At 43.9% G+C, this 19,730-nt stretch overlaps 1 protein-coding gene across 21 annotated transcripts in view; it reads right to left on the bottom strand.

Annotated features, from left to right (window-relative positions):
* The window catches only part of MYO9A (myosin IXA), a 457,919-nt gene that overhangs the window by 342,756 nt on the left and 95,433 nt on the right, over window positions 1-19,730 (bottom strand). For 20 of the 21 annotated variants that reach the window (XM_043524473.1, XM_043524485.1, XM_043524478.1 and 17 more), the window contains one exon: window positions 18,473-19,386. In XM_043524473.1, the coding sequence (XP_043380408.1) occupies window positions 18,473-19,315 (843 nt within the window). In that variant the 5' untranslated portion in view covers window positions 19,316-19,386. The remainder of the gene's footprint in view (window positions 1-18,472; window positions 19,387-19,730) is intronic. The other variant, XM_043524490.1, reaches the window with a different exon arrangement.

The following is a 19,730-nucleotide window of genomic DNA, read 5'->3' as shown; positions in this document are numbered from 1 at the left end:
ACTACCTGGAAATACTTGGATGGGGATGTGGGTGTTCACCATCCCAGATGGCTTCAGCAAAGTGCTACAGATGGCTGACTTTTTCTATAAAAAAGGTACGCATATTTAGCTTAAAATGAAAACTTCATATTGTTTATGCCACTTATGTATTGAAAGCCTCATACATGTCTAATTATTCCAGTTAATTGACCCCTAGTCCCAGGTCAGCAGCTCGTCATTTAACTTAAAGCACTGGGCAGCACCTACTATAAAAAATACAAACAGTGAAACTTTTTGTTTCCTCTTATGCATAAGAGCAGTCAGATTCCCTACCTTCTGAAATCTCAAGCAGTCCTTCCAGTTCAACTTACTGTAAAAAGACAGGCAACAGTGCCCTAATTACTATGACAGTTGTCTTGAGCGTTCAAATAAAATCTCTCTTCGGTGTTCCTTTTGCATTTCTTCAAAGGGCATGACAAATCCACTTGCCAGTAATGAGTAGGAAACTTTCTCGGGAAAATTTAACAATTTCTAGTCCTTATGGTTGAAACAATAAGTTCCAAATGTGAACTAAATATACACTGCTGAAGTGATATTCTTTCTGAATCTGCAGACAGATCATTCCACTACTGTTGTAGCTGGTTGTAAGATTGCCTAAGTAGGTGTCAATTGGGAAATAGTGAAGTATCTCAGCTACTATAAAATGTTGAAATCACTAGTCAAGAAGACTTTATTTAATCATGGATTTCTACATAAAAGTGCATTTTTGTTGGTTGTTATAACCTTAATACATATTCTTCACAACTCAGAGATAGATGTAGGTGTCATTTTTAGAAGGTACACACTATACATTTTTAAGTGATTTATTTTGAAAATTTTTCAGATTAGTTTTACAGCTATATCACAAAATGAATGATTGTTTGGTCATTTCATTTACCAAAGGTAACTGAAGCAGATATTTATGAAGTCATGGGGAGGTGAACTATCTCCAATTCAACAGGTTAATAATCATTAATATTTGGAGGATTTTCTTGCCATGCTGTATTAAGAGAAGATCACCAGACAGACATTTAAATTGTTTTAGTTAAATAAAACAACAACGTTATGTATTCTGGATTTTCTTCAACGGCAAACATATTATAATTTAACAAAACAAGCATATGAAATTTGAATTTAAATATTCAAGTTTTTTAAAATCAGGTTTGTTTTTGTTAAAATTGTTTTCAACTAAAGTAGTTAAATGAAATATTTAAAAAAAATTAAATTGACTAAGTCAGCCAGGTCAAAATGAGAAACTTAAAATATTGGCTTCTGCAGCTAACTCAGTCGTCTTCACTGTCATTTTCCTGTTTGTTCATAATCTGGAAAAGGAAAACAAGCTTTCCTGCTTTTTCAGGTCCCAGACAATTTCTCAATTTGGGATGAATTAGTCCAAAGGAAGAAAATATTCTTTCTACGCCGGCAGAAGAAGCTACTGTTGTTAAAAGTGAGATCATCACTTCAAGTCTCTGAATCCAAGTGCTTAAGTGACTTCCACCAGTTCACTGGTGTCACTTTCTTTAAAACATCGTCAGCAAACATATATTTCTTGAATGGTTCTTATTCCCAAACTGGGTCTCTTTTACAGCCTGCTGCCATTATAGGTTTTCCCTTCTAGTAAGAGAATGGTATGGTAGATCTCAAATCAATGAAGGTTACACTCAGAAAGACCTCAAGACTTTGGAATATGCTGCTCAAACAGTTTCAATTTAGTTTCTACTGCCTGTCCCACCCTTCTCACATTTATCTCCAGACTTCTTCTCCTTGTCCAGATCTATTCCACCCCCAACAATCTTCTATTCATTGAACTTTTTGAAACTTTTCACTTTTAGAGAGAGGTAAGGGATTGACTCTGTGTACACAAATGTGCAGAGGGACAGTAGGGTTGAGGTCTGTTATTTATCACCTCTATATATTTATTTTTAAAAAATTTGCTGTTAACAAGCACGTTATCTCTGGAGACACAAATCCACGGTTTGAGAACTGCAAAACTAAGCACCTCTGATGGTATCTTCTAGACTGAGCACTGAGTCCCATTGGGTAGATAGAAAGATAAACCTAAATAATCTATACAGAAGCCCCTAGAACCCCATAAGACTGGGTCCCTAATCCATGAACTATTGGAACTCATTTCTAAAACAGAACATGAATACATTGTCTCATACTATAGAATTAGAATTTATAATCCCTGTTCCATGATGAGATATCTTTGAGCTATAATGTATCTTAATTAAAACTATCTTTAGATAGGTTTTTCCCCTCAAAAAGCATTTTACCAAAAAAATGCTATTTAAATTAAAAAAATCCAATTTATTTATTTATTTTTTAAATCATTGATTTTTATCCATCCTGGCAGTCTGCTGGGAATAATACAGTGAATGCAGAGAACTGTGTAGCCTGGAAACACAACAGAACCTCAGAGTTACGAACACCAGAATTACAAACTGATCAGTCAACCGCACATCTCTTTTGGAACCGGAAGTACGCAATCAGGCAGCAGCAGCAGACAAAAAAAAAAGTAAACATAGTACAGTACTGTGTTAAACATAAACTACTAAAAATAAAGGGGAGGTTTAAAAAAAGATATGACAAGGTAAGGAAAGATGTTTCTGTGCTTGTTTCATTTAAATTAAGATTGTTAAAAGCTGTATAGTAAAGTTTCAAAGTTGTATTAAGCCAATGTTCAGTTGTAAGAACAACCATTACACTTTGTTCAAAGTAAAAACATTTCAGAGCTATGAACAACCTCCATTCCCAAGGTGTTTGGAACGGAGGTTCTTTGTGTGTGTATATCTATCTACCTACCTACTGTATTTTCCACTGCATGCATCCGATGAAGTGGGTTTTAGCCCACAAAAGCTTATGCTCAAATAAATTTGTTAATCTCTAAGGTGCCACTAGTACTCCTCGTTCTTTTTGCTGATACAGACTAACACGGCTGCCACTCTGAAACCTGAGGTTCTATTGTACCCAGTTCAGAAGGGAGAGAGACATGGGTCTCCACTCAAAAAAGGCCATGGCTGAGGAACTGGATGAGGTCCCTGAGAGTGGGTACCCTTGCTGGACCACTGAGAGGAGGTACAGGTGCAGTTGTCCTGAACTGCGAACAGAACCATGGTGACTAATTTTTTGTACATCAGTATGCAAATTTAGGTCTTCATATCAGCTCTGACTGGCAGGAGCAGCAGCCTCCATCAGCTACCACCACTGAACCTTTCTGCCTGTATTTTACATTTATCTGGATTCAAAGTTTATGTTTTAGTAAGTAAACATCATAGACTGGCTGTCTGAAAATGGACTGCTGCCATTACAGGGCTTCCTAACAAGGCCAGGACATGGAGGACATTAGGGAGAGTCAGAAGACCTGAAGCAAACCCTTAAGAATTCCACACATATGACCCCTCCAAATCCTCTTGTCTGGGGGCAGCTTGGGGGCGCTCCTCCAAATATATGCACACATGGTATCTTTGTGGGGAGATTTGGGACAACTCTTAAGAGTAGAAAATCACTGTTTTTCCTTTTTAAAAAGAGGTATTGGTTACTGGCTGAGAGACAGCAATATAGTGAGATACAAACAGGAATAAATAAAAGGAAACAATTTAGCAGCAACATAATGAAGTCTAATACATTTACTCACATTTGCCTCTGTTATAAAGAATGAAAAAGTTCCTCATATCCCATTCCTCTATATTGTCTTTGTAGAATCTTTTTATATAATTTTGACAGTTATCAATGTTTATTTTTAAGCTTTTTTATTTGTATCTATTTATAGTTTCAAAGGTGCGTAAAACTACAGGGAAGTCAGGCAATAATTATGACAGTAGATGTTGAGACTCAAAGTTACAGCTTTATAAGCTTTAAAACACAAATTGTCAATTTCACATAACAAAACATACAAAATAAATATCCTTAAACTCTAATAAGTTCAAGCAGCATTTTTCTTACTTTACCTATCTGTAAATTTTGATTATCCATGTAAATATTTTTCATCAGTTTGTGTGTGTACAATGAAATCAACATTTACTGATAAAAATCTAATCCTTCCAAGCATAAGTCTATATAGCAGATTGAGTAAAGTGGACATGACTTCTACAGCTGTGTACAGCATGACTCTGTCCCTATGCTGGTGTACGTGAAAAATACCAGGATGTGTCAGCCAACTCTCAATCTCTAAAGGAATTAATAATGAAAAATTGGGAAACCGAGAATTCCACATCCAAATTGTAAAGTTTCTCCCCACCCTGTGGACCTGGTGAGCTCCACAGGAAGGAACCCTGGTTCCTGCAAATCATAAGATATCTACACAGGAGAGAGAGAGAGAAAAGACGACTGGAGAAATATCAGGGAGACTTACTGAAATCTTACAGAATGGAGAATTCCCAGTGCCCCTTATAAGTCTAATCGTTGCCCCGCTTCCCAACACTTAGGCATTTCCGAGACAAATAACCCTTTTCTGGCTCTTTAGAGTTCCAGGAGCCAGTTTGGGAACATCAAAGAGAAGATTGTCTAATTACTCACAGTTCCAAGCCTCTTTCAGCCAGCCCTCAGCCTCAAAAGTTCTCTTCAGGCTATTCTCAGGGCTACATTCCCAATTCTTATTCAGGCTGTGCCCTTAGCTTTCTGCTCTCTCTCACTTCTTTCATGGAGAGAAAGAACCAGACAAACACTCACACACTTGCCTTCACAAAACAATATCCAGCCAAACCCTTCTGCCCACATGTACCTTTGTTTCAACTATTTGGTTTCATAAAGAAGCTTGTTTCTTCCTTTTATCAATAATGGGCAGCTGTTAAACCCACCAGTTTTGATGAGGTTTAACCTAACCCATAACACTATTTAAGTTAGGGGAAGGTAAAACTTTAAAACGCATGGGACTGGGGAATGCCACAAATCTTGTAAGGTTCACAAGGGGCACTACGCTGAGCTTCCTAAAGCTTGAAGTGGCTGGAGTTTGCGAAGCTCTGACAAGCCTAAGGCTCACAAGGGGTAGAGGCTGATGGATGTCAGGGAGCTGAGGAGCCTTCTAAGGCTAGCGGAGAGAGAAGGGTGTTGGGGGTGAAGAAAGGGAACCCTTACTTACCAGGAAAACTTACATGAGGCCCAGAAAGCAGTAGGAGACAACAGGGGAAGCAAAGAAGGGTTCTTCACTCACTCCAATCCCCTACATGGGACCTAGGGATTAGTAGGAAGGCTATGGAGGTTCTTCTCCCCTAATCCTGCTGATGTCCAAGCCTCCTGCCAGCTATATTTTCTGCCTTCTTGTGGACTTTGGGAGAAGAGTACCAGTCCTTTGGATATTTGCATCAAAATTTCCCTCCAAGATAAGGTGGGTGGACTGTGAGGTTAGCAGCAGACTTATCCCTGAGGGGGAATCTCATGGAGATGGTTGCTGTGTGCTGTTGCACAAAGTGCATTATAAAGGTGTCACAGAAGCAGGGCCGGCTCCAGCTTTCTTGCTGCCCCAAGCAGCGAAGAAGAAAAAAAAGAAAAACCTGATTGAGCTGCCGCCGAAGTGCCGCCAAAAAGGAAGAGAGAGAATGAAGGACTTGCCGCCGAAGACCCAGATGTGCTGCCCCTTTCTATTGGCCGCCCCAGGCACCTGCTTCCTTCGCTGGTGCCTGGCGCCGTCCCTGCACAGGAGTCTTATGAAACTGCATAAAATCTTAGTATTCTGCACTTTCACTCGACCCATGCTGGCATCATTGCGAATGCATCACTTGCAAATAGATAGCTTAATTTTTCACTGCTATTTGAAGGACTTTGCAGAGAGGTGAGAGGATGGAAAGGAAGATATAAATACAGAAAGAATGGGTGTCCTAGTGGTCTAGTGTGGAGCAAATCCAGCAACATTCCCCTAATGCAAAGGTTGAAACAAAAGAAATACATCACGGTCTAGTATCTCCTATGGCTGACTAAAGGGACAAGGTTGAACTCCAAAGCAAGTTGTGACCAGCAAACCCTCCATCCCTTGCCTTTTGGTGAAGGGGAGCGCGATCATGATTCAGGACACAGGTGTTTAGCAGTAAAGGATAAGAGGGAAAGATGGGAACAAAAGAAGGAATAGGGGACAGAAATGCACAAGTGAGGAAGCAAGCTTCACAGAAAAATGAATGAGAAAGACTAGGCCAAATAAGTAAAAATAGCAAAAATGTAAACTGGTAAAAATACAGGGAAACAAACAAAGATCAGATCCTAAATGGATATCAGTTTAACTCCCACTACAATAAATTAACTCCAGCTGATGATCTTGCCCCACAAATTCTAAGAATAAACGAGCGAAACAGAGGTGTACACCTCTTAAATTCAGCATGGTTTCTTTTTGTGATTATGAATTGGATTGATGGCCAGAAGAAATTCTGGAGTAACTACACTATGGGAGAGAGATCTAAAGGCAGTTAGAAAAGTGCATGCACAGCCACAGGGCTGCCAAAACATGGAATACACACTCCTGCCAAAAGCTGCTGCTGGTGGGGGCAGGGGAGTACATGATTCTGTGAAATTCACAATGCCTCACATGAAATAGTTTGAGAGACCAGCAAATCCAGTGAGGTGAGATTGGACAGAGCACCATGCCCTCTCCCCTGTACTTTTAGGACTGCCAACTTTCTAACTGCAGAAAACTGAACACCCTTGCGCCTGCCTGCTGCCCCGAGGCCCTGCCCCACCCCTTCTCTGAGGCTCCGCCCCTGCTCACTCCATTCCCCCTCCCTCCGTCGCGCACTCTCCCCCACCCTCACTTGCACATCTTCTCTAGGCTGGGGCAGGAGGTTGAGGAGCAGGCTCCGGCTGGGGGTGCAGCCAGAAATGAGGGGTTCAGGATGTGGGAGGGAGATCTGGGCTGGAGCAGGGGGTTGGAGTGAGGGAGGGAGTAAGGGCTCCGGCTGGGGGTGCAGAGTGTGGGATGAGGGGTTTGGAGTGCAGGACGGGGTTACAGGCTGGGGGGTGGGGCCAAGGGGTTTGGAGTGTGGGAGGGGGCTCCAGGCTGAGGAAGGGGATAGGGGCCAGAAATGAGGGGTTCAGGGTGCAGGAGGGAGCTCTAGGGTGGGGCAGGGGTACGGGAGTGGGTGCGTGCTCTGGCTGGGGGTGCAGGCTCTGGGGTAGGGTTGGGGATGAGGGGTTTGGGATTCAGGAGTGAGCTCCAGGCTGGGGATGAGAGGTTCGGAGTGTACGCCGGGGGTGGGGGGGGGGCAGCACTCAGGGCACTGAGGGCTGTGGCTGGGGATAGGGGCTCCAAGGGGTTTGGGGTGCAGCAGGGGGCTCCAGGCTGAGGCAGGGGGTTGGGGTGTGGGAGTATGGACGCTGGGCTGGGGGTGTGGGCTCCAGGATGGGGCCAAAAATGAGGGGTTCAGGGTGCAGAATGGGGTAAGTGCTCCAGCTAGGGGTGCAGGCTCTGGGGTAGGGCTGGGATGCAGGAGGGGGCTCTAGGCTGGGGCTGAGGGGTTCAGAGTGTGGGTGGGGGCTCCGGGATGGGGCAGGGGGTTGGGTTGTGGGAGGAGGTGAGGGCTGCGAGAGGGAGTTTGGATAGGGGAAGGAGCTCAGGGCTGGGGCAGGGGGTTGGGGTCCAGGAGGGGGTGAGGGATGCAGGCTCCATGTGGTGCTTACCTCAGGGAGCTCCCAGGAAGCGGCCAGCATGCCCCTCCTGCTCCTAGGGGAAGGGACAGCCAGGAGGCTTTGTGCACTGCCCCTGCCCGCAGGCACTGCCCCCGCAGCTCCCATTGGTCACAGCTCCCAGCCAATGGAAGCTGCAGAGCCAGCGCTCGGGGAAGAGGTAGCAGGCAAAGCCCCTGTGGCCGCCCCTACGCATAGGAGCCAAAGGGACATGCCAACCACTTCCCAGGAGCCGTGAGGGGAGCCTGCCAGCCTCGCACCAACCGGACTTTTAACAGCCTGGTCAGCGGTGCCGACTGGAACCGCCAGGGTGCCTTTTCGACTGGGCGTTCTGGTCAAAAACCGGACACCTAGCAACTCTATTTTTAATCCCAACACATGGAAGAGACCCTAGAGTGAAGCAGCATGAAAACAGATGACAAATTCTTCAGTTTCTACAGTAATAATTTCCTTAAATAGTTTATTTATGGAGACACTAACAGCAAAGAGGATAGGTCTGAGAAGCTAGATCCTGAGATACCACCATAACCCCTGTAAATAAAGAGCCTCTAGATCACAGCAACACTAAAATGGTTTGTGTGTTCTCTGCTTATATAGTAATATAAACCACTTATTTACCAGCAGAAAGAGCAAAGGGATAAGGAAAAGCAGCAATTGAGATTCAGAGGTCCATTATTTGTACTCTCAGTGTGCACAATTTAAGGGTCTGGAATTTGCTGGAAAGTATTTCTCTACATTTTTTAAAAATATGGCTAGCATGTGCTTGCGTGGGCTTTGTAAATCCTTGTATATGTTTTATGTTGGGTAATATGGACACGGTTTGCATCTTGGTTCTGTTGTACTTATTTTGATAGGTTTTATATTAGAGAGAGAAAGAGAGAGTGTGCACACATGCACACACACACACTTGGGAGGTGGATTCTAACATTTATACCCCACACACAAAATGTGATTAAGCTAGAATTAAAATAGTTTAAAAACAGCCAACTCTTAAAACCAGGAAATTCTAAGGCCTCATCTACAGTACGCGGTTATTTCAGAATTAGCTGAGTTACCTCGAAATAAAACTAGTTCCGTCCACACGACCAAACCAGTTTTTTTATTTAAAGGGCTCTTTACTCCGATTTCTGTACTCCACCTCGGCAAGTGGAGTAGCACTACAATCGAGATCGCAGTTCCGGGTTACAGGTACTGTGGATGCAATTCAACGATATTGGCCTCCGGGAGCTATCCCAGAATGCTCCCTTGTGACCACTCTGGACAACACTCTGAACTCCAATGCACTAGCCAGGTAGGCAGTAAAAGCCCAGGGAACTTTTGAATTTCCTGTTTGGTCACCATCAGCACAGGCGACCATGCGGAGTTCACCATCTCAAGAGACCACGCAGTCCCGGATTCACAGACTAGCTCCAGCATGGTCCGAAAGAGAGGTACTGGATCTCATTGCATGTTGCGGAGACAAATCTGTCATGGCAGAACTATGTTCCAAAAAAAAAAAAAAAAAAGGGAACGCAAATACGTCCGCTAAAGTCTCCAGGGCCATGACGGAAAGAGGCTACTCCAGGGACACAGAACAGTGTCGTACAAAAATCAAGGAGCTCAGGCAAGCGTACCAAAAAGCCAGGGAGGCGAACAGGCACTCTGGGTCACAGCCCCATACATGCCGCTTCTACTGTGAGCTGCATGCAATTATGGGGGGTGACAACACCACTACTCCACCACTGTTCGTGGACACGTGCAAGGGGGGAGTACCACGGAGCAAGAAGGAGGAGTTTTTGGAGGAGGAGGAGGAGGAGGACAGTGCACAGGCGGCAAGTGGGGAATCTGTTTTCCCCCCAGCCAGGAACTATTAACGCTGGAGTCAATAGCCTCCCTCTACTCCCAAAGCATGCTCCCAGACCATGACCCTGGAGAAGGCACTTCTGGTGAGTAAGAGCTTGATCGGAGCCACGTGGTGGGGAGAAACCCAGCCACACTGGGCTGTTCGCGTTTAGCTTAAAGGGCTCATCCCTGCTCAGAGCCCCATTGGAGCCCCACGGTGTGCGTGGGGGGGGGGGGGGGAGGGGTGTAGGGAGAACGATGTTGTGTGAAGCGATCATCCAGGCTGCCTGCAAGCTGAATTCTGTTGCTTGGCCGCATGTGATGGCTTACTCACACCAAAGTGGCAGGCACTTCAGTATAAGAGGCAAAATGAGACCTTGTACAGAAAGAACATGTGCCGTGTACTATGAATTGCCTGTTTCACTGAGAAACAGTGTCCCCTTTATTCTCTAAAATGTATCTTAAAATACTACCCCCTCCCCTTTTTCTCCTTCTGCAGCAGGTGCAAATGTTTCAATGTGGCCCCTATATACTCCATCCCAGAGGCTGGTCCAGATTAGAAGGTGGAAAAAACGAACTCGGGACGACATGTTTGCCGAGCTCATGCAGTCCTCCCGCACTGATAGGGCCCAGTTGATGTGTGGAGGCAAACAATTGCGGAGTCGCGTAAAGCGTTACATGAATACGAAGAGAGGAGGGACATGCGCGATGAGAGCAGGCAGGATGCTATGGTCAAGCTCATGGGGGAGCAAACTGACATGCTCCGCTGTATGGTGGATCTAATGCGGGAAAGGCAACAAGACCACAGACTGCCGCTGCAGCCCCTGAATAAGCGCCCTCCCTCCTCCCCAAGTTCCATAGCCTCCTCACCCAAACATCCAAGAACATGGGGTGGAAGGGAGGATACAGGGACCCACACAGTCAACCCCAGAGGATTGCACAAGCAGCAGAAAGCTGGCATATCCTAAATTTTGATTTGGTTTCTGGACTTGCCCTTCCCTCCTCCTCCACCTCCCTAACCCAATACTCCCCCTCCCCCATCTAGCTTCTGATTTCTCTCAATGTTTTGTGCAACAAATAATAAAGAACAGTTTTTAAACAATTGTGACTTTATTTCCGATAGATCGATAGTAACTTTAAGAGAAGCAAACTCCTCTCACACCATACCCTGGCCAATCATGAAACTGGCTTTCAAAGCTTCTCTGATATGCAGCACGCCCTGCTGCGCTCTTCTAATCGCCCTGTTGTCTGGCTGTGCGAAACTGGCCGCCAGGCGAGTTGCCTCAACCTCCCACCCTCCATAAACGTCTCCCCCTTACTCTCACAGATATTGTGGAGCACACAACAAGCAGCAATTACAGTTGGAATATTGGTTGTGCTGAGATCTAACCGAGTCAGTAAACTGCGACAGCGCGCTTTCAAACATCCAAACGCACATTCTACCACTATTCTGCACTTGCTCAGCCTATAGTTGAACTGCTCCTTACTACTGTCCAGGGTGCCTGTGTACGGCTTCATGAGCCATGGCATTAAGGGGTAGGCTGGGTCCTCGAGGATAACTATAGGCATTTCAACATCCCCAACAGAAATTTTCTGGTCTCAGAAGTAAGTTCCTTCCTGCAGCTGTTCAAACAGACCAGAGTTCCTGAAGATGCGAGCGTCATGCACCTTTCCCGACCATCCCAAGTTGATGTTGGTGAAACGTCCTTTGTGATCCACCAGTGCTTGCAGCACCATGGAAAAGTACCCCTTGCAGTTTATGTACTGGCCGCCCTGGTGTTTCAGGGCCAAGATAGGGATATGCGTTCCGTCTATCGCCCCGCTGCAGTTAGGGAACCCCAGCCCATTAAAGCCATCCACAATGGTCTGCACATTTCCCAAAGTCACTACCCTTGACAGCAGCTGGTCAATGATTGCATTGGCTACTTGCAGCACAGCAGCCCCCAAAGTAGATTTCCCCACTCCAAACTGATTCCCGACTGACCTGCAGCTGTCAGGCACTGCAAGCTTCCACAGGGCTATGGCCACTTGCTTCTCAACTGTGAGGGCTGCTCTCATTTTGGTGTCATTGCGCTTCAGGGCAGGGGACAGCAAGTCACAAAGTTCCATGAAAGTGGCTCTACGCGTACGAAAGTTTCTCAGCCACTGGGAATCATCCCATACCTGCAACACTATGCGGTCCCACCAGTCTGTGCTTGTTTCCCAGGCCCAGAATCAGCGTTTCACAGCATGAACCTGGCCCAACAGCACCATGATCTCCACATGCCACATGCCGTGCCGTCTGTGTCCATGTCCTCATCAGTATAGTAATCGCGCTGTCGTCGCTTCCTCGCCCGGTTTTGCAGGTACTGCACATACTGCTGGATAACGCGCAAGGTATTTACAATGGTCAAAACTGCAACGGAGATTTGATCAGGCTCCATGGCTATGGCACCTGCACAGGTAATCCTGGAAAAAGGGCGCGAAACGTAGGAGTAGCAGCGGAAGCTCTGCTGTTTGGTTCATGGTAGCCAAACAACGGCTGAAAATGGTTGTCTTCTGTGGCTTTCACGGAGGTGGGAGCCCAGGACAGACAACATGGAGAAGCTCGGAAGCATGGCAATAGCGGGAGAGCAGAGTTGGCGGCGGAAGCTGTGCTGCTCGGTTCACGATGGCAGAGCAGAGTTGAGTTGGAGAAGTGGATTCATAGTAGCAGGAGAGCACCGGTGCACTGTCTGCTGAAAGCAGTATGGCATCTGCACGCCAAAAAGGAGTGAAATGACTGTCTGCCATAGCTTCCTGACACACACACAGAAACACCCGCGAGAATGTTTTTGCCCCACCATGCACTGGGAGCTTAACCCAGAATTCCAATGGGCGGCTGGGACTGCGGGAACTGTGGGATAGCTACTCACAGTGCATCGCTCCGACATTCGATGCTAGCCTTGGTACTGTGGACGTAACCTGCCGAATTCACGTACTTTAGTGGGGACACAGAAGACCGAATGTATAAAATATCTTCCAAAAATTCGAATAGAATAATTTCTAAATAATTTCATACTGTAGATGTACCCTTAGGGAAGGTTATATTTGAAAAAATAAACATTTGAAAGATTAAATAGTTATTGTGTGGGGGCCAGAAACTCTACTCCCTGCAAGATTTAAGAGCACTGCATTAGTGGACTTTCAGTCCATGATGCTCATGCATTCTGCAGCTGTGCTCTTCCATTGCACCTACACTCTGCAAAAATGGAATTTTAGAGACAACCTATCACAGAAGCTACCTCTCCCACAGTCTCTCTCTTCTACCATCCTTTGGAGATCCAAGCTCACAGGATCACCTAAACCTCTGCTCCTGCACTGCTTAAACAATTGGGGATTGGTCCTGCTTTGAGCAGGGGGTTGGACTAGATGACCTCCTGAGGTCCCTTCCAACTCTGATATTCTATGATTCTATGACCCATAAGTGAAGCTTTGGTCCTACAAGGTGTGACAGACAATATAAAGCATACATAGGATCTGAAACTTTATGAAGTCCACCAGAGATCTGGTGAAGTTTACCGAGTCCAATAGGAACTGAGAGTAAACACATAAGATCAGTAACTTCAAAAATAGGCACCCTAACTTCTCAGAATTAATCCTTTGTGTGACTGACATGGAGCTACTTTGTAATAATCTAAGAATATTGAGATGTAATCATTTTATGAACATTGTGTGCAACCTGGTCAGTGAGGTGAAGTTATTGCATATTGGGTTATAAGACTTTCCTGTAAAAATGAATTGATCTTGCTTAATAAGGGTGTTATGGGGAAAACTAATAGCTATGGATAAACAAACCTTCCCAACGAGCACTGGAGGCCAATTACAGGGCAGTGGAATACTTCTAGGCTCCAGCCTGAAGTGACAGCTGTTTTGTCAGGATGGGAATTAATTGATTAAAAGGTTAAACAGTTAAAAGTCGGAAGGGGGAAAGGGGGATGGTCAATTTTCAGAAGCTGTCCAGGAGAACAGCACATAGAAACAGATTCTGGAAGGAGGGAGTCTGAAGAAGTTGGGCCTTCCCCAGGGAATGGTAAGCCATAGGGAGAGGCAGGCATGTATACAGACTGGTTTATTGTTTTATTATCTGGTTTCTCTTAAAATGCCTTGGCTCATACTTTTCTTTAAGAAGTTTGTCTGGTCACCACTGACATTGTTCCCAGTGGGAACAGAACTGCAGACACTTCAAGATAAGACAGGCCTACTAAGTTACTCTCAGTTGAACACAGGGGCCTGGCAGCCCACGGCCTGATCTGAGAGTGGGAGAATTTTGTGATTCCACCCCAAAAGAGATGACAGCTTGAGGCTGAACAGGGTGTACTTGAAGAGATCAGGAGGGAGCCAAAGGTGCAGTTAGCTTGGTAAATGTGACAATATGTACTGGACTTCACGGAGAGCCCAATTCCACAGTCCTTCCCATAAGCAGCAACAAACACTTTAGAATAAATAACAATTTGTGAAAACTCCTGGTTATTTATTCTCATTCATTTTTCTGTGAAGGTTGCATCTGCATAAAGACCCCCACATCAGTGAGATGCCTTCCTTCAAGTCCAGTTAGTTGGAAACTTTGCCCCTTCTTCCCAGAGGAAGACCGGTCCAAAGCAATGCACGAATTTTTCACCTCCAGACCAGATTACTCCAATACTAAGAATCTGAAGCTGAATATGAAAATAAAGCAAAGATATCAGCTACTCGAAAATGCAGCTGTTTTTCTCCTCCATTATTTAGGCAGCTATGAGCACATAAGGCCGGTGCTCCAGTCCCTCAGACTCCTAGTCCTCCTTTGCTACCAACTTGTTGCCTTGATCCTAATTCTTGAAGTCATTAATAGAACAGGTCCCAGCTACATTGGTAAATATCTCCTATGAAATGCCAAAACAGTTGCTCTATTCAGGGAAGAGACAGATCACAAAACCTGATCTGAAGCCCATGACAACCAGGAACCAAGCATTCTCAGATGAAGGGATCCAGCTACAGAACAAGTTTCCAAAGGGAAACACTACAAAATCTCCCTAACTTGAAAAAACTAGAACTAAATACACAACATAGTCACCCCCATTTTTTCCCTCTTAAGGAAAAATCTTACTCCAAACAGAGCTTATTATAATCTGAAAAAGGAGAAGAGACAAGGACTCCATGAAATCCACTAGTCACTTCATTATTGCCAATCTTGCACTGTGATTGGAGGCAGTACAAAACACTGTGACAGATAAAACAGCAATCTGGATACACATTCAAAACAGTTCACAAAAGCAAACAAAAGTAATACATTTTGAAGTACTCTTTCAAGGACTTGAAGCCAGTTTTCTCCACCCAGAAGTAGCACTCTTCCTAGCAAACAAACATATTTGAAAACTTGGGTGTAGTATCCTGCCTTCTCTTGAGCTCCTGAAGGAACACTTCTGAGTCCTAGCTTCCCAACTCCCAGGGAGATGTTATCTCTTCCCTTTATTATGAAAACTCGGATGCGGGCCCCCTTTTGGGTCCAGAAGGTTTTTACCCTCCTATCACAGAAACAAAATTCAAGTTTGTAAGGAAGGCTGTTTTTAAAATTCGATATGACAAAAAAGCATCAGGACACTTTTCAAAAAGTGAACAATTGTATTCCATGTTCTCAGTTCAATTTCTGTGGGGGAAAAACGGTTACTAATATGCCCTGTAGTAATAATTCTTCAAGATGTGTTGCACATGTCCATTCCACTTCAGGTGTGTGCATGCACTGCGCACCAGAATTGGAGATTTTTCCCTAGAGCGATACCTGTCACAGCAGCACATTCGTGCTGCTACACAATGGTATAAATGGTGGAGCCACCTTGGACCCTCCTCGGTTTCTTCTTACAGGACAACCTCTGATATAGAAGGGAAGGAGGGGTGGGTCATGGAATGGACATGTGCAAAACATCTCAAAGAAAAGTTACAAAACAGATCAGTAACCTTTTTTTCTTCAAGTGGCTGCACACATCCATTCCACTTCAAGTGATCCTCAAGCAGTTCAAACAGGAGTTGGGTTTCTAAGTCTACCTGAACAGTGACTGTAGAACAATATGTCCAAGCTTGGCATCATCTCTGGCATGCTGAAACATAGCATGATGAGTTGAAAAGGTATGCACCAATGACTAAGCTGCAGCTCTGCAAATGTCTGTTGTAGACATGTGGGCCAAAAAAGATGCAGAAGCTACTTGACATCTTGTAGCGTGTGCTATAACCCAGTCAGAGGTGATTTCTTGGCAATGTCATAGCATAGATGTGTGCAGGATAAAATCCAGGACAAATGCCCTACATCAAGAATGGAAGGCCCGTTGACAACTGAAATGCACAGCTGGGATGATGATCTAAACTGCCTACTTCTATCCAAGTAAAAGGCCAAAGCCCATCAAACATCCAATTTATGGAGAGTCTCTCCTCATCATTATGAGAATGGGGCTTAAGAAAGAATATCAGTAAGTACATGGCTTTCTCTTGAGGTGGAATTCCAGTACTACTTTAGACAGGAATATAGAATGTGGATATTAAGGATTGTCCTTAGAAAAAAATCATGTCAGGATGGTCAGCTACAAATGCCTGTTACTCCTCCACCCTTTTCATGGATGTAATAGCTACCAAAAATGCTACTTGCATAAACAGGTGCAGTAAGGGAGGTAGCTATTGGCTCAGAAAATGAACTCATGAACACTGCCAGCACGAGATTCAGGTCCTAGGGAGGAATGGGATCCATGACCTGGGGATATAACCTATCCAGACCTACCGAGACTCTGACTGCAGATCACAGGAGTAAGAAGGAACTAAGGGGTTCCAGGTTGGCTCCTCCCTTGACAGCACTGTGCAGAAGCACAAGACTGGAGAGGGCGCTCACGCGCCAATGGATATCGCTTAAGCCATGCGTACGCTACAAAATTAAGTTGACCTAATTTACGTTGGCATACAGCCACCACAGTAATTATATCACTTGTGCGTATCTACACTTTGTGTTCCTTGCATCAGCAGTTTGCATCCTCACCAGGAGCACTTGTATCGATTGTACTGTTAGTGTGGGGCATAGTTGGATCGCTCCTGAAAGCCAGTAGAAGTTCATGTAAGCAACGCAGTATCTACACTGAGACTGCATTGACCTAACTACATTGACCTTGACTCTACACCACTTGTAGAGATGGAGTTATAAAGTCGTTGTAGTGAGGAAGTGTGACAGTCTGTATCCTCATGTTCACCCTTTTTACAAAATTATAATGTATTTTGTACAAAATTTGCCTTGTGAGGTATCATTTGAAAACTCAATTTGCTGATCATTACTGTCCTGGTAAGATGTGTGTGGCAACTTTGTATGTAAAGTTAAGATTCTACTGTATGACTTTACTGAGGCATGCTCCAAGTTTAGGAAAGCACACACAAACCAGTTCCTCAGAGACAAAAGGCAAACTGATGCCTCAGTCAGGTGTTAACAAAATCAAATGGACTATCACCTGGTTAAGTGGCCATTCTTTGGCAGGAAAAAGAGCGTGAGCGAGAAATTTACATTTTGTCAAAGAAACGGTTGGAGATTCTAGGCCTAACTTGGGGAGGGGTCCTGGCTGAAAGGTATCCAGATTGCTATAAGTAAGTGGTGAGAGAAACCTTTCCTAGAATGCATTTAGCTCATTAAGTTAGATATTAGTTGCGTTTTACCTTTTATTTCTTTGTAACCAATTCTGACCTTTATGGCTTGTTACTTGTAACCAATTAAAATCTATTTTTCCATAGTTGTTAAACTTGTTTTATTATTTTATCTAAACCAATGTGTGTTTGGATTGAAGTGCTTGGGAAACTTCATTTGGGGTAACAAGATTTGTACATATTTTCTATTCATGAAATGACAGAGTTTATATGAGCTTGTGCTATCCGGGAGGGTGCTGGGCAGTACAAGACGAACATTTCTAGGGGAAAGTCTGGGACTGGAAATTGCTGGTGCTGCCTGCAATGTAATTCATGGGTGGTTGGCTATAGCACTCATACAATATAGCTGGGAGTGATTTACATGCTGAAGGCGGTGTGAGAGCAGACCAGGAGTGGTAGCTCTCACTGCAAAGCAGTGTAAGAGGTACCCCAAGCTGGAGAATTGAGGGGTCACAGTTGTTCAGCTGTCCAGATTGTATCTTGGGTAATGTCACAGGCAGTTCATAGAATCATAGACTATCAGGGTTGGAAGGGACCTCAGGAGGTCATCTAGTCCAACCCCCTGCTCAAAGCAGGAGTTACGTCAATGGGAGTGAAATTTAAGCATAGACACTTCCATAGTTAGGTCAACATAAGCTGCCTTATGTCAACCTAACTCTGTAGTGCAGACCAGACCTTAGGGATGAATTTCCATCTATGGTCATGCACACACCTGAAGTGGAACGGGGACATGTGCAATCACCTGAAGAACTATTTGTCCAGCTCACCTAACTTTTTTCTTTATATAAATTCTCATCTGGCAACCGACTACACATGCAGATTTTCTAGTATACGTTATTTTTTCTGACAGATGGGAAAGGAGGAGCAAGGTTTCCAACCTAAAGCTTGTCAAAATCTTAGTACAAATTAGCTTTTTTTTTTAATCAAAAAATCCCAATAAAGTTAACTGTAACACGGACAGTATTTTGAAAGCAACAATACCAATGCACTAGGTGCAGTAAACTCCATTTTTAAATTTTCTAGTAGTTAAGGTTGTTAATTCAAAGAAATTATTTTGGGATCTCTAAGGTGTTTTATAAAATAAAATTCACTATTTTATAGCACTGCTAAAGCATGCCAAAGTGAAAAAGCATGTTATTAATAAATTCATAAAATAACTGTTCACTGAATTTTTTCAAGGAAGTTAAAATTGTATTGTCTTTAAGAAGACACACACCTAAATTGTATTATTGTTAATATTATAGTCTTGCTTACTATTATCATTTAGCAGATACCCCCAGACTGGCAATATAAAATCAGGACTATTTGTTTTTTTACACATCAGAAAATAGTTGCATCGCTACTATCATTTTAATCTTACCTCAAGCACTGGTCCAGCTCCAAGAATAATCTGTTCTACTCCACTAACAAATCCCTTCTGGCTGAGAGCAGTGAGGTGATGAATCAGAAAGTTTGTGCTTTGTGTTTTCCCTGACCCACTTTCTCCTGAAATCACAATGCACTGGTTCTTCCTGCGCTGAAGCATAGCATGGTAGGCCACATCAGCCACAGCATAAATATGGGGCTCCAGCTTTCCCAGCTGATGATTATCATACATTTTGACATACTTAGGATTGTAAATGGGGAGAAATTTGAATGGATTAATGACTATCAGAATGCTGCCTACATAGGTATAAATTTTTTCCTGCTTAAAGCGGTTTCTGAGATTTTCCAAGAGTGTTTTCTCATTTAAATCTGGTAAACTGCACAAATCATCGTAGTCCTTCTGCTGTGGCTGAGGAAGGAATCCACGTTCCATCATCCTGCGACGCTCTTCTGTCACCTGTAACCAGGACTGGAGACTGCCATAATGAATAGACCCATCTAGATTCTTCTCCCTCAGAAGGAAGCGATAGTCTTCCCCACTCAATCGGTTCTCGAGGGCCATGCGGGGCCACAACATCATGCGCTGGACAGGGCAGTCTGTAGGGTTGAGAATCCATTCCTCCCCACCAAACTCCTTCACCTCTGCTAGGACATAACATTTTGTTTTGTCTAGTTGGAGTTTATTAATGAGAGAGTCTATTACCTCAGCAGCTGTTGATGTTTTTCTGGCAGTAATGGGGCAATAGATGGTCCCTTCAGCAATGCTCCCAGGGTATATGTGTAGTGTAAACTCGCTGTCCTCAAAGCGTCGTCTTCCTCCAACATCATTTATATTCATATTGAACCCCTTCCCATCAGTACCTGCAGTGCATCTTTAGAATGGTCCAGTATGCCGTCATGACATCAACACTACAAAAATCAAAGACAGAAATATTTTAGACTCAGGGTTTCCTTTTAGTAACAGGTATTTTAAAAATATTTACGCATACTATATGAAAAGGTAAAGCAATCTAACAGCTAAATGCCACCCTCAATCATATTAAAAGTTTACAAAAGGTAACTGATTATTCCAAAGTTTGACATTTGGAAAGAAAGCAGTTTTAAATATGATGCTTTCAAGAAAACTACAGCTAGAAGACCTTTACTGTGCTAACGGTAACAATTTCAGACTCCATTCTAATCTGATAAATTCAGGGATCGATCATTTCAGACTTTTGCAGTAACTACCACGATTCTAAGGTATCAGGGATTTG

Source organism: Chelonia mydas, chromosome 10, assembly GCF_015237465.2.
Source record: "Chelonia mydas isolate rCheMyd1 chromosome 10, rCheMyd1.pri.v2, whole genome shotgun sequence".
NCBI classification, from domain to species: domain Eukaryota; kingdom Metazoa; phylum Chordata; order Testudines; family Cheloniidae; genus Chelonia; species Chelonia mydas.
The sequence above is the reverse complement of the archived record's forward strand: the minus strand, read 5'-3'. Positions and strand labels throughout refer to the sequence as shown.